Raw genomic sequence first — 14,778 nt, forward strand, 5'->3', positions numbered from 1 at the left:
GCTGCTGCTGTCCCTGTAATCTGCAGTGTTTTTCTCAGATGAAGCACCTCTGCTTGTCCAAATCCCCACATATCACCAAGCTCTCACACTACTCCATATTCTAGGTCTGAAACTCCAACAGTTTGCAGACTGTTTTAGAGTTTGTTGACAAGGTCAGAACAGCTCAGATATTGTGACGCATACTGACAATATTTTAGTAACTTTTATTTTGAAGTTCAGATAATAATGTCACATATGTGGTCATAACAGTATGTATAACATTTATTGCTCAAACATGTTTATTAGCGATCAAACGCACACACACACACACACACACACACACACACACACACACACACACACACACACGTCCAGAAATCCTTACAAACAGACATGGGGGAAATGGTTTAGTGGGTAGAAGCAACACATTGCCAGTCTAAAAATCATGTCTCACATAAGCTCATAAAAAAGGCCATTATTAGTGTGTGTGTGTGTGTGTGTCTGTGTGTATGTGTGTGTTTGTGCCTAATAAGCCTTAAAAACTGCCTGATCGGGCTTATGAGAGCAATATTACTCAAACCATTATCACATATTTATCACCAACATGAAGTAACAAACAACCCTGTCACGGATAAAGCCGGCAAGGCTGCCCTTAACACGACCCTCTTTGAAAGCAATTATTGTTATAGTTATATAAAAGCTCAAGCAACAAGGGTGATTTGGAGCCCTGTAGTGACCTAGTCCATCTGTAATGGACAAACACAACACACTCACTAATGCCCTTGCCCACTATACACAGTCTTTTCATTTTTTTGCCAGGCAGGCCAGAATTTATACTGATGCTGTGGTCCTAGGCCGTGGCTGGAGTCATTTGGGTTAAGTGCCCTTCCTCCAGTGTAGGGCAGTGTTATTGAGTAGCCTCTTGCACTTAAACACACACACACACACACACACACACACACACACACACACACACACACACACACACACACACACACACACGCACACACACAGTGGAACACCACTTAAGGCTTCTTACAAAAGACCCCTTTAAATGTCCCTGAATGCTTTCTGGCTTAAATGAGAATCCTTTTTATTGAACTGCTCGGCTTTTTTAAAATGTTCATGTTCTTTAGTGTGTGTGTGTGTGTGTGTGCGTGTGCGTGTGCGTGTGTGTGTACCATTTGCAATGCAAACTATATATAGATAATTCTGTCATGAAAAAATTGTGCTTTACAATTTGAGGGGAGGAAGTACATTAGCATCTATTAGACCAACAGACAGATATCCATCTGCTTTTCCATCATATATATATATATATATATATATATATATATATATATATATATATAATCTTTCTGATTTTTCCATATATTTTATCTAGTATATCCACTCTATTTAGAAGAATAACTACATTGTTTGGCTGCTGGGTAGCTCCTTGTGTATCTAATCGCCTCGAGGAATTGGATTTAAAATGACAGTGATTGGTTGCCCCCTTTGATTTGAGGATGCATGACATATGGTAGAGTTTGCCTGAGGGAAGATGACTTCATGAACTGTATTCATAATGGTTTCTCATTATCCAGTATAAAGGCAGAACACTATGCAGTAGGTTCATTGAAAATACAGCTGTTGTGTTTAATACCCTTTTGTTTTTTTTGAAAAGCTGCCTTTAGACACATTTTTCATTACAATTCAACCCAACTAAAAAGCAGTTTGTCAGAGTGATCTGTTTTATAATTGCATTTAAAAAAAGCTCTGCTTCACATCAGTAGTGCCACTAAAAGGTTTCAATTGATGGTTGTTTGCAATACATAACATTTTCACCTGATCCAAATAAGACAGAACACACCATGGAACACTTAAAGTACATGTCATTGAAAACACACTACTTTGTAACTACTGAATGTGTTGCCAAAGAATGAGAATCGTATCACAAGACGGCAAGTCGTGAGTAAGAGCAACATTATAGTTTCATTAACATAATTTATTCTTTCAGTATTCGGATTTTCTTTTCTTTTAAATATTGCTGCTAGCTTTTTTGTCTGAGGTGTCATGGTTGAATAAGAGCCATATGATCGACTTTTCTCCATCCTTCACACGTCACCTCCAGCCTTGATTTGGGGCGATTTTGAACTGTGAACATCTGCTTGTGTTTGTACAGTACTATACATATGCAACTGCACACTAAATTACGTTGTTGAGCCTGATCTTTTTTCCCATCAGGAAACATGCTGCATGTCCACCCGGTCAATCTGAATTATTTACGCCGAATCTCCATGTATATCTGTGCTGGTTGGCAAACAAAGCAGTTCTGCTCCCTGACACTTCTGTCTCTGTTGTTATGGATCGACATTTTGCCACTTGATATTGCATTAGCCTCTAAGCCACTGCTTCGCCCGAAGTGTATGACCATGGTGCTCATATTTGCCATTTAAGTGATGTCGTGTTTTTCTTTCTTTTTTCAGGACAATGATGTTAGAATCATCATCGGCCAGTTCGACGAGAACCTGGCATCCAAAGTCTTCTGCTGCGTAAGTCCTTACCCTGCATTCAGTTAGAAGTGAAAGCTGTCAGATATCTTGTCAAGTTACTACAACAAACATCTTGTTTGGTAAACAATAGTGATTGGGGTGATCTAATTTGCCCTCATATGGTTTTAGCTCATGTGTAATGTTTTACTCTTGTTGCTTAGTTCATGATTTCTGTATTCTTTAAGCTCAGTTCTCTAGCAGCTCACATAAAGTAAGAATTATTACACAAAAGTTAATCTCTTTATATTATACTGTATCTCCTGCTGTTACATTACCTCAACTTCCATTTTCTTTCTGACCCCTTCCCAGGCATATAATCTTAACATGTTTGGCAGTAAATACCAGTGGATTATCCCCGGCTGGTACCAGGGCAACTGGTGGGAGCAGGCCAACAGCACCAACTGCACCACCAAGAAGCTGCTCACAGCCATGGAGGGATACATCAGTGTGGACTTTGAGCCACTCAGCGCTCGCCAGGTCAAGGGCATCTCTGGCAGGGTCAGTTACACCCACTGTTACACTTAAGAGGATGATTGTTTTTCAATCGTGTTAAGTAATTCAATGTGTCATTAAATGTTAAGTCAGTTTAAATACAACAAGTGGAAAAATTGAAGTGGAAAGTGAATCACCTACAACATTTTTCCTGTGTCTGAATAATACAATGACACAAGCGTACCATCTCCACAAAAAGACACTTCAGATGCAGGTTTTTAAACCAGAGACCAATCATGGGATTTATTTTCATACTGCATTCCCCAGTACAGTAGCATTGATGCTAAACCAGCATTTCCAGTAACTTTCAGGGTTCCCATGTGTCCTGGAAAACCAATGTTTCAGTCATTGATCCCAGCTTTTTTTAAATGGCTAAATTGGTTGGCGTGTTTGGCTTAGTTGCTCAAATTGATGTGTTTGCTAGCTTGTTTATGGTGTGTGATGAGATTATGGCTTGGAGCAATGGCTTCAAATGTGTGTTGAGAGTTGAGAATAAGTTGAATAATAACGAATGGGAAGTTGGGGCAAAAACAATAAATGGGGGCTCAAAACACAGGCTGGATACAGGGCTTTTTTTAACCTAATTGTTAGCACTGTCTCTTCAAACACATTGCTCTTTTTTTAATGCAAAATGAACCATAACATGACATGAATTTAACTTTTATAGCGGTAGCTTCACAATAGAGCACAGTACTGTGTATCTGCAGGCATCGTTGCATAATATTCTAATAATTTCTAAGCATAATGCCCAGGAAAAGTCCTGGAAAATTATCTATATAAAAGAGTTGGAACTCTGCCTTTGCATCTCAAATTGTGTGGAAAATTGGTCAAAGTTACACCAATAATAGTACATTTGAAGCGATCCAATATTAATACCTTTTTCTAAGGAACATTTTTCAAAAAGTTAGAGGGATATTTTCTCTTTTTGATCTCTCTTCCCTCTTTCAGACCCCTAAGGACTATGAGAGAGAGTACAGCCGAGAGCTTCAGCAGAAAGGCGTGGAGGCCAGCAAGTTTCACGGCTTTGCCTACGATGGGATCTGGGTCATCGCTAAGACCTTGACTCGGGTGATGGAACTGCTCCGGGAAAAACAACGGCAGAACACCTTCCATAACTTCACTGTGGATGACCGCGAAGTGGGGAAAATGGTGCTCAATGTCATGAATGAGACCAATTTCTTTGGTGTTACAGTAAGTTCAGCATCAAATTGCTATATATTTTTTTAATATGGTGATTATGTACAATCTGGCACAGTCTGACATGTTGGTAGTTCAAATGTTTTTTTCTTACTTCACTCACTTTCATAATGTAAACTGAGTGATCAGAGCACCCACTGTCTACACTTAGTTGACAAGGGCAAACACAAGGATACTCCTCAGACACTTACGTACTGTACATTTACATGTACATGTGTATGCAAGAAAATGGGTTTTGTTAATATTGACGAGGTATATACAGTAGTGAGGAAAACGAGAAAGACACTCATACATTCAGTACATACAATATACAAACATGGTTTAAAGACACACAATCAAAACACCATATCAAATGTTACCACTGATGAAGACTCATCTTTTGGGGACATATATAACATACATCTGTGTCTATGCATATAAACTATGTATGTTATATGTTTGGACAGTATGGGGTTGGCAAAATCAGGAAACACAGAGGCATTAATTACTGCTTTGTCAGGCTGGAAGCTTGTTTGCAGAGGAGCTTTCTTAGCTATCCTTGTCTCTGGAGGATGCCAAAAGTGGTGTCATTCGGTGATGCAGACTCACTCACTGCATTCAAGATTGATCCTAGTGGCTATGCAATCTACAAGGTGCGTGTGTGTGGGTGTGGGTGGGTGTGTGTGTGTGTGTGTGTGCTCACTCTCGCTGCCTATTGAGCTGTTAGAGGATATCTGCTGTTCCTGTGTAAAGGACACTCCCGTTATTTGAGGATTCCATGCTGCTCACAGCCTAGACAGCCAGTATGGATGCAAGGCCTTACAGTAAAGCAGAACATTACTCGTATCATATTCATAATTGTGTTTTCAAATAAATGGCCAAAACAAATGCTAGTGAGGACAAAAGGGAGAAAGATTGGCTATACTGGAATATTAAGAAGGTAATACACACTTACTAAATAAGTAAAGGTGAGAGACTGAAGTCAGGGAGGAACACACAAAAGAAATGCATATAAATAATATGATAGAAATACAGATACAGTATAGTTTTCAACAGAATAAAGGACAGAGAAAATAGCCTTGAGAAATTAGTACAGACCACTGACTGGTGTTATTTTGATTTCCTTTTTGGCTAATGTCCCTAAAAGGTGTATGTATGTTGCAGCACTCTCCCAAATCCTCCAGGTTGTCATTCCTCACCCCTCTGCTCTCACCTCTCTCAGCACAGACCCACTCAGGGCTGCTGATCAGAACCAGGCTGACATTGAGTCTTTCCCCAGAGACTCAGGGAAGCAAAGCCGTGCAGGATTCAATTGTGATGGCCGTGCAGCATTTCATCCACAATTTACTTCACACAAATAGATAATGAAGTTCTGGTAGGTTGTTTGGATAGACTAGCAATCTTATTATATATATTAGTATTGACTCATATTGATTCTTCAGATGTTGCCGTCAGTGGTGGAAGAAGTCCTTTACTTAAGTGAATTCACAACAGTTTAAATACTTCATTAAAGTACAAGTCCTGCATTCAGATTTGAAATAGTGAGTGTTCTCTCTTAACATAGCAGAGTAAAGGAAGAAAGCTTTATAAAATTGAAATATTTCTACTTTACATTTCACTTTTGTATAGTACTTTATATTTAAATACTTATGTATAGTTACTTTTGACCTGTAGAAGCCATCATTGATGTCCCACTGTATGAATGAAAGCTTGCTGTAATGTAATGGTGAAGGGATGACAATGATGAAGTAATAAATCAATGGATTTGGAGAGTTTAGTTTTACACAACAACGACATGTAATGGGAAATGGACATAGTAGTAATTTGACAGTAAATCTGATTGCTCTTGTTTTGATGAGGTCCTAAAAAAGCTAAATTCTTCTCATGATAATGTGTTTGTTTTTGACAACCACAATCCTGATTGGTATAATAAAAAAAATCTGAGCTAGAACCTTCTGCATGTGGTAAACAATACGTGATTTAAATACAGCAGCATTCCAAAAGTAATTAAATGCATCTTTGTACCCAAAGACTTGAGATCTGTTCACTATTAAAGCTGTTCTTTTAAGACATAAATGAAATGTGATCAAAAGTGTTCCCAGTATGTAGCACACACTTAGTACATAGAAACTTCCACCCACGCATGACGAACAAAGAAGGAAGGCAATTTCCCATCCACACTGCATACATCTTTTATGCTATTTTCGTATTCAGATTTCAAAAGGGGCTATTATACCAACTTGCTCGGTTTGCTTGTGAATTACAATGACTCCTACTGGGTTTCCAATAAAATAAATCCATGTGCAGTGAAATTGCTGCCTACCCTTGGTTTTAAATGTGTGCATGTGTGCTTGATAATATGGGATCATACCTTGACATGAGCCTCGTGTCGCTCCTGATGTCACGATTTTACGCCTTGTGTTTGCTGTGTAAACACACAGGTCTCATGGGACCAAACCATGTCCATTCTGCACAGATCTCAGTCCTGCTGCTGAATTCTTAGCAGCAGCAGCTGCAGCAGCAGGAGAGTGATCATGGAGGGCTCCACAGTATTGATCTGGCTGCTGTCAGGACCATAGAGAAAAAGGCTGACTTTAGCTCGGAGAGACTTTCAGGGCACAGAGGGGGCAGACAGCTGCTAGAACCACAGGATGATGTACACTGGAATTTACCCAAGAGGGACAAAGCACATTGTGATTGGAGATGACAAGTATGTTTGTTTGTGTTGCAAAAAAAATGGTGGTCAGTGGTCATCATGTTGGTATCAGTGTCCTTCTGGGTAACGGTGAGTAGCACAACCCGAGGCTTGACAGTCACCTCACACAGCCACACTGAGGTAAAACAGAGAGGGGTGTTACGTGCATTTGTTTTCCACCATCAATGTGTGTGCATCACAGTTACATTCACATTAAGAGGGTTTCCAACTCAAACCCTGAAAGCCTGGAGGATGCCACACCTGCAGCCCACAGACTGACATTTCATTTGACCTTGGCACACCTGTCACAGACAGTCTTCTCACCTCCTCAGGCAAAGTGATACCTGGCCGCCTCCACCATCTCACCTCAGAAAGACACCTTCACACACATGCACAGACATGCGCGCCTGGACACAGTGATTGATCCATCAGCCAACATTGTGACTCAGGTCTGAACGTCCTGTGAATAGTAGACAAGGGACACCTGTCTGGGTCAATACACTCCAGTGCGGTTGCCTAAGCTGCGGAGGAGCATATTACCTTGTAGAAAGAGGGCTTTACAGTAGCTTCTTTGAATATTGGTCAAAAGAGGTTAATTTAAGCTGTGTCGCACAGACATTTATTTGCAATTAAGAATGTAAGAGTGAGTGCCTCTGCATACGTTTAATATACTTTGCATATTCTCTAAACCGTGTATACACTTGAGAGAACAAATTGGAGGCTGTTAAAATAACTACACGCCATTTCAATAAGGTTTGTGTTCGCTCCACTTTTGCTGATGTCAAGGGCAATTATGATGGCAATGCTAATGCATAGCGAGAGCATAATGATGAAGCTAGCTACTCTGGAAACCTTGATACCTACACTCACGGTCATTACAGGTTCATCCTGTAATCCCACATTGTCTGACCCTGTTTACACACAACAGTTATATGAATGTAATGTCTAATGAGCTGAACCGAGGTCGTACTTACACTACGGGCATAATTGCAGAGCATATTGTAAGAAAGAGCGGTGTATGACAAGTCAGATTGACACTGTGATGTGAATTTGTGAGCAGAGGATCTGTTGTATATCCCCAGGGGGACGGCAGCACTGGAGGCCCTGCGTCTCAGAAGTAGCTTGTTCTGCTCACACAAATGCATCATCAGGGATAGGGCACATGCATGCACATAAGCATAATGTGACAACATATTAAGTGCATGCACATTGACATCAAAGATGACACACAAAGACTGGGATTCAAACAGAGGGGTGGGATCCTGTTCTGCTACTTCAAAGCTTGCCATCTTTTTCAAGCAAAATTGTCCCTCCAGCTTCCTTCCCCATATTCTCCCCTCAGCTGTCTTTTAATCAGCTAATGCAAATGCCTCATCTCTAAATATATCTCTATTTTGTCTATTTCTCTATCTCGCTATCTCTTTATCTGTCTCTCTCTATCTGTCTATCTATCTATCAACCCCACTCTCCACTCTCACCTGTTTTGTTAGCCAGACAGAAATATGTGAACTCAGTTAAATGTGTAATTATGGAGCTCTGTTAGCAGGTGGTTGGCTGAATTAATTGAACAGTCTTTGTAGATGAAGAGGGAGAAAGAGATAAAGAGACAGGGGGAAGGAGAACATAGAAGAAGAGAGAGAAAGACTGAGAATACATAGGAGAGAGGGATTTGAATATGTGTTATGATATTGCCACAAAGTTGAATTGCTTTTGTCTGTCTTGTAAATTGCTGTCTTGTTCCTGTGGAGTTTAAATCAAAGGCGTCTAACAGTTTTTTTCTATAGGGTGGTTGTTTGTTATAAAATATGTGTTTCCAATGTTTCATGCGTTATGTGTTTGTTTTTCTTCTTCTTCTTTTTAGGGCCAAGTCATGTTTCGGAATGGAGAGAGGATGGGCACAATAAAATTTAACCAGTTTCAAGGTATGAGTGACACTAATACTACTACTCAGATTAACCTGTCTAGCTTTTCTCTTCTGGTTTTGCATAGTCATTTTTGCATATCGTTTACAAACCTTTACCTTTGCTCAATCTATTTTGAATGAGAAACATTGTTTCAAAGCATAAATAACTTTGTTTTGTCGCCTCTACACGTGCTCTTGAGACTCCACTGAGTTGGAGTTAGAATTAGTTCTACAATGTATTTGAATTTCAGCTACTGCACATCTGTGTTCAATAAAACCTGCAATTGTTTCAGAAATGTTGCTGGATTACCAGAGGTTTTGAAAAGCCACTTACAATTTGTTCAAGCCATAAGGCTGCCACGGTTGATATACCCAGGGCCGATAATGGATTCTGACCAATACAGCTTGCAGCAGTCATACAGTATACACAGGAAAGAGAAGCTAAAGGACTTCACTGTGTTGAAGTCAGACGCTTTGTACTCACGTGCATCTCATTCGTTGTTTGTTTCTAGAGAGGTTGGTCATTATTTGCATGACTGCTTTTTCAGAAAAATACGAAAAATGTTTTTAGATATTCGCTTGAGATAAGTCTTTTTGTAAACATCTGCCCTACTCTCTGTGACTGTGTGGGGGCAGGTTAGGTGAATCTAAAACTTTAAAGCAATGGTGCTTTACTGTGCTTGATCTTCTCTGTGGTGACCGGATGTATGTCTGGACTGTCACAGTTTGTACATCAAAAATATACTCCACATAGCATCATCCTGAGGTTATTTTTGAGCCAGCAGGGCTTGCTGAGTGGGAGAATAACCAAAAGATTCCATCTTGATGCCGGGGATTCCCAGCTCCCGGGCTCCCCCGACTGTATGTAGCACACTGCATGCTGCTGTTCAGTCCTCTGCCCAACCATCTTATCTTCCCCAGTGCAAAGGGGCTTGATCCCTCTGGCTGCATACATGTATGTGTGTGTGTGTGTGTGTGTGTGTGTGTGTGTGTGTGTGTGTGTGTGTGTGTGTGTGTGTGTGTGTGTCTGTGTGTGTGTGTGTGTGTGTGTGTGTGTGTCTGTGTGTGTGTGTGTGTGTCTGTGCGTGCGTGCGCAGAATGTGAGTGTTTATGAACATGCTGGTGTGCATGCCTCTGTTGGTGTTGCCAGGCTCAGTGGATTCGATCAAATATGAGACCACATGGTTTATATTCATTTATTATATAGAAAATAAGACAAAATGAGTACAGTACATATTTCTCTAGTATGAGATTAAGACTTTCTGAAGTTTTATGGACATGTGTCATTGTATAGTGAAATCGAAACAACAAAAATGTATATAACAGCAAAAATATTAATAATTATAACGTCAAATCCTTTTATTGTTATTCTACACATGTCATACATATCCTAGAATGGCCATCTGGGCAAGTCTATGTTGGTCCAACTAAATGCCTTCTTAAAAACCTCTTAACGTTCCGGTGTTCCGTGGGCGGAACACCACCCTGTGCGCTGGAGATCGTACCGTTCATCGTCCATCTATTTATAGTTAGGTACTAGTGTCGTATGTTTCTGGAAACCTACGATTCTTGTGATGCTAACTATCCACTCCATTTCAAGATCGGACCACCACAGCAGCTACAGTCAACGTTTTTGTCAGACAACAACAAACAAACAAACGTTTTTTAAATCAAGGCGACTCACCGATGAAGCTTCGTTTTGAGCCACAGGTCATCACATTCCAATAAAAACGGTCTTGTTACATTGTAAAAAGGTCCATACGATCCAATTCAGTAAAAGATTTTGTCCAAAACACGTGATTACATCCATAAATATCCACAAACTGGCGTTGCATCATTTCAAATCAGCCAGCAGATATGAGAAAATATTTCAGAAAAGTAACCCATAACTTCACCATCCCCTAGAGGTGGAGATATTATCAACATATTGCTATGTAGAGAAGCTTTCTGGGTTACTGAACTCAACACTTTTGAGGACTTAATGAAGAGCAAAGCCTGACTTGTTTTTTATAGGCTTATGTCGAGCTTTACTCACCCTTTAATCATGTTGCTTGATAAAGGCTATTTACTGCCGCTGCTGATTTTAAGTGTTGTAATATATCTCAGAGCTATATACTTTTTATCAACTGATAAGCTTTTTGTAGCCCAGTCTCCTATGTGTAGTAAATCCTTATTAGGGTAGTGGTGTTTTAGATATTTAATGGGCTAATATGAGGTTCAGAGAATCTTTGATTTGTTTGACTCTGATGAAGATGCACCCCATCTTAAATACATTAGGTCCTACTGACAAAGGATTATGTGAAAGAATAGTCAAAAAGATTACATCCTAATGTCTTTTATCAGCTGCTTTTCTTTGACCTGGATGGAAAACGGCATGAGCTCAAGAAAGATGTCAGGGAGAATTCATAAGGACGAACAAAAAGGCATCCACGGTGCTCGAATCCGACTGCACTTACACTAAGCTAAAGCAACTTTGTTCATAACACATGATTATAGTGACAAACTCAATGCTGTACAATTCAAGTAAGTCTAAGAACAGAAATCATACCTCTTAAAAAATTATGTTTTCAATTCATCCATGATGTACAATTAAACAGTAATAGCAGATATTGTTGATGACCGAATGGTGTGTCTCTTTACTATAAATGTTGCTGCTGCAAGGAATTATGAGCCAACATGATCTCCTTTCCTTTCATAAAGGATGGTCCAGTGTACCCTATGCTAAAGGAGATAAGAAGGGAAGTTATCATGGCTGCCACTTAATACTTCCTGCTGATTTCCCTCAGCTAAGAACCTCCCGTGTGTATGTGATTGTGTGTGTGTGTGTGTGTGTGTGTGTGTGTATGGGTAGGTGACTGAGTGGTTAACCTATTTGCCCGGGTGGTGATGGGGCATCTGTCTGAAGGTTTGGCAGCTTTGCATAAACAAGGACAGTAAATGTTATCATCATGAAATTATGGCAGTGTTACGGCTCAATTCTTCTGGGGAGATTTTTCCACCTTTGCCTGAATCATCGCCATGCATTGCTATTGATTTGTATCTTTCCCTTCTCTATGTTTCTCTCCCTGAAGTGGCTGTTCATTGTGTCTCTAAAGCACACTTCCTCAACCAAATCCTCCCCCATGCTACATCTATCTCTCACTATCGTCTCATAGCTTTATTACACCTCCTCCATCCCTTCTCACCCTTCACTCCATCCCTTCTGCCTCACTTGGTCGTGAATTTGTCACCCTTTTGACACACCAAGAGCCTGAGCTAGTTGGAGAGGAGAGGAGGGACAGCCCCAGCTTGAACATGTCAAAAGGCAGTGATCCTCAACATGACCCTATCATCTGTCCTCAGAGTCTGATCCTCCATTTCCCCCGTCAGGCATTCTTAGTGAGGGGCATCAATGGCTTTATTCCCCCTCTCATGAGGTCAAGAGATGGCTGGCTACCAGAGGCCTTGAACACAGTCGCAGTCCTTCTGAGTGCAGACTTTAAATCAACGGGAGGGTGGATAAGAAAACATGGCTTTTGTCATTCTGTCAGATGAGAGGTTCATTGATAATATGGTGAACTTTTGATATGTGTTAAGATGTTTTGGATCTCAGAGATAAATCTACAACAACCCTCAAGTAAGAATTAATTTCCTGCTTTTCTATCATGTTCTAGAGGAATTTGAACTAGCAACACCCTCACTGTCAGTTTACCTCCAATCAATAGTCTTCTCACAGCCTTTCAATTTAAATAGCTCACAAGAATATCAGTGAACTGTACTACCAATGTTTTTAAACAAAGCAGCTTTTTTATTCAAACTAAATAAAATCATGATCTTGATCAAAGACAAACTAATGTGAGAAGAATATAAAAGTAATTAATGTAATCACATTAACTTACACTTCTACAACGACGGGTCATAATTTGTTGATTAAAGAGTTCAGAGTTATACTGCGAATGAGTTCCGGCAATCAACACTTTGATATTTTAATTTTCATACCAGAATGAGTCTCTGCTCCAAAGAGTTCTCTGAGCTTGAGTAGGTAGCAGCTGCATCAGTGGAAAAAAACACATTTACTCAAATACTGTGCTTTAGTACAGTAACATGTATTTTAATTGAGGATTTGCATTTTATGCTACTGTATACTTTTACTCCAATTCAAGTAATTTTAATTTGTATATATGTACTGTATGTATGTATATATATATGTACTGTATGTATGTATATATATATAGTATATATATATATATATATATATATATATATATATATATATATATATATATATATATGTATGTATATATGTAAAGTATTTCACTGATCTTTACAGATATTTAAAATGACAAATGTCTTTGCACAGGCTGAGCGGCAGGTTGAGCATCACAAGCCCGCTGCGGCCAGGAATGTTCCCTGTGGGAACAGAGTGCTGGGATAGTATTTAAGTATCTCAAAGGAAGAGTGCTGATATTCCATCCCTTCTACTGTTGATATCCTAACAAAGGACGTGGTCATGGCAAACATGGTTATTGATCCTCGCTCAGCACTGAGAAGTTTTGAGATATACAAATCCTGATTGTGTATACATCTAATGGAATGGACAGTTCTGAAATTGTTATTCACAGCCTGTCTAATATTTTCAACATTTACTGATTACCAGAATTGGAGATCAAATGAGGTGATTCACAGAGAGGAGAGGGGAACGCGGTGCCCTGTGATGCTGCATAAACTGATGTTATCTGTCATTTTCCTTGTCAAGGACAACGCTGCTGAGGAGTTCAATGGGCCTCTAACAGTGATAACAGGGAGAAGCAGAAACAGATTTGTGCATACGCACCAGAAGAACATGCAGGTTGTGTGTCGTGCGTACAGAAAAATAATCAGAGTAATTTGTCCCCTCTTCCCATCCTTTGCTCCCCTCCCTTACTTAAGCGAGTAATCTTTATGAGGGAAGAAGAGTGAAGGCCCAGGCTTGTCCGACAAGGTCATGCTTCCTTCAGTATTACACCTGAGGGACTCATAATTGTGTCTAAAAGAGAGAACTGAAATAGCTGTGTTTGACCAGAACACCACAGAGACAGTGGTATTTGCAGTCTGGGATTTACAGAGGTTTACAATCTGGAGAAACGTAAGTCAGTGTATAATGAAATATAAAAAGAGTTGATGACAGATTCAGTTGCCTTCATTCGTTATTCCCCTCCACATAAGTTGGAGATTCCTATCATTGAAATTCTGCTCTTGCTTGTTAAAAAAATCTATTTGTTTTTATGATTCCCTACCCTGATACACTTTAGCTTTCCTTGAGGTGAAATAAACGGATAATTTAAAAACAACAGGAATACATTCCCCTGTATATATTAAGCTTTATCTGAAATCTACAAATTGAGAATCTTAATCTAAATGAGTGCTGTAAAATGTCTGTTAGGGATATTTTGTTTTTCTAATAATTGTTTCAGGTAGATCTCACTGTGAATCGAAGCTTGCTAACCACAGTGCCAGATTTGTTCTGCTTATAGCTGGACCATTCTTCTCTGTGTCCAGTAAGGGTTTAAATCAGATGCACTTGTTCACTCTAAGTAGCCTCTGTTACATTTCCAGTTAATACAGATCACTGGGACTACATTTAAAAACCCTTCAGGCTGTCTCCTGAGATATTTAACATGACTTGCTGGAAATCCAAGTGAGAAAACCAAAACTGGTGTAACTGTTAAGCCAATCGTTTAAGTAAGTTTAAGTACAAATATTCATTCTAATGTCTTCTTATACGTGTGTGTTTTTTAACAGAGGGCCAGGAGGTGAAGGTGGGAGAGTACAACGCAATTGCTGATGTCCTGGACCTCATCAATAACTCCATAAGGTTCCACGGTATGAAGAACACTCACTATGGGTGTTTGTGTGTACTTTTATGTGTGCCTCAGGGATGTAAAACTCACTGATGAAGAAAAAAGTGTCCTGATGCATCTAATATGTGTTTATATATATGTTAAAGGACATTTACTTACCTGCTCAGCACTTTTCTCTGT

The 14,778-nt window shown here is 39.6% G+C and overlaps 1 protein-coding gene across 1 annotated transcript in view; it reads left to right on the forward strand.

Annotated features, from left to right (window-relative positions):
* Positions 1–14,778, forward strand: part of gabbr2 (gamma-aminobutyric acid (GABA) B receptor, 2) — a 154,272-nt gene that overhangs the window by 86,920 nt on the left and 52,574 nt on the right. The window contains exons 5-9 of the mRNA XM_034545526.1: positions 2,448–2,513; positions 2,823–3,011; positions 3,954–4,196; positions 8,738–8,798; positions 14,540–14,620. Of these exons, the coding sequence (XP_034401417.1) occupies positions 2,448–2,513; positions 2,823–3,011; positions 3,954–4,196; positions 8,738–8,798; positions 14,540–14,620 (640 nt within the window). The remainder of the gene's footprint in view (positions 1–2,447; positions 2,514–2,822; positions 3,012–3,953; positions 4,197–8,737; positions 8,799–14,539; positions 14,621–14,778) is intronic.

The sequence above is a fragment of the Cyclopterus lumpus genome, chromosome 11 (assembly GCF_009769545.1).
Source record: "Cyclopterus lumpus isolate fCycLum1 chromosome 11, fCycLum1.pri, whole genome shotgun sequence".
NCBI lineage: Eukaryota > Metazoa > Chordata > Actinopteri > Perciformes > Cyclopteridae > Cyclopterus > Cyclopterus lumpus.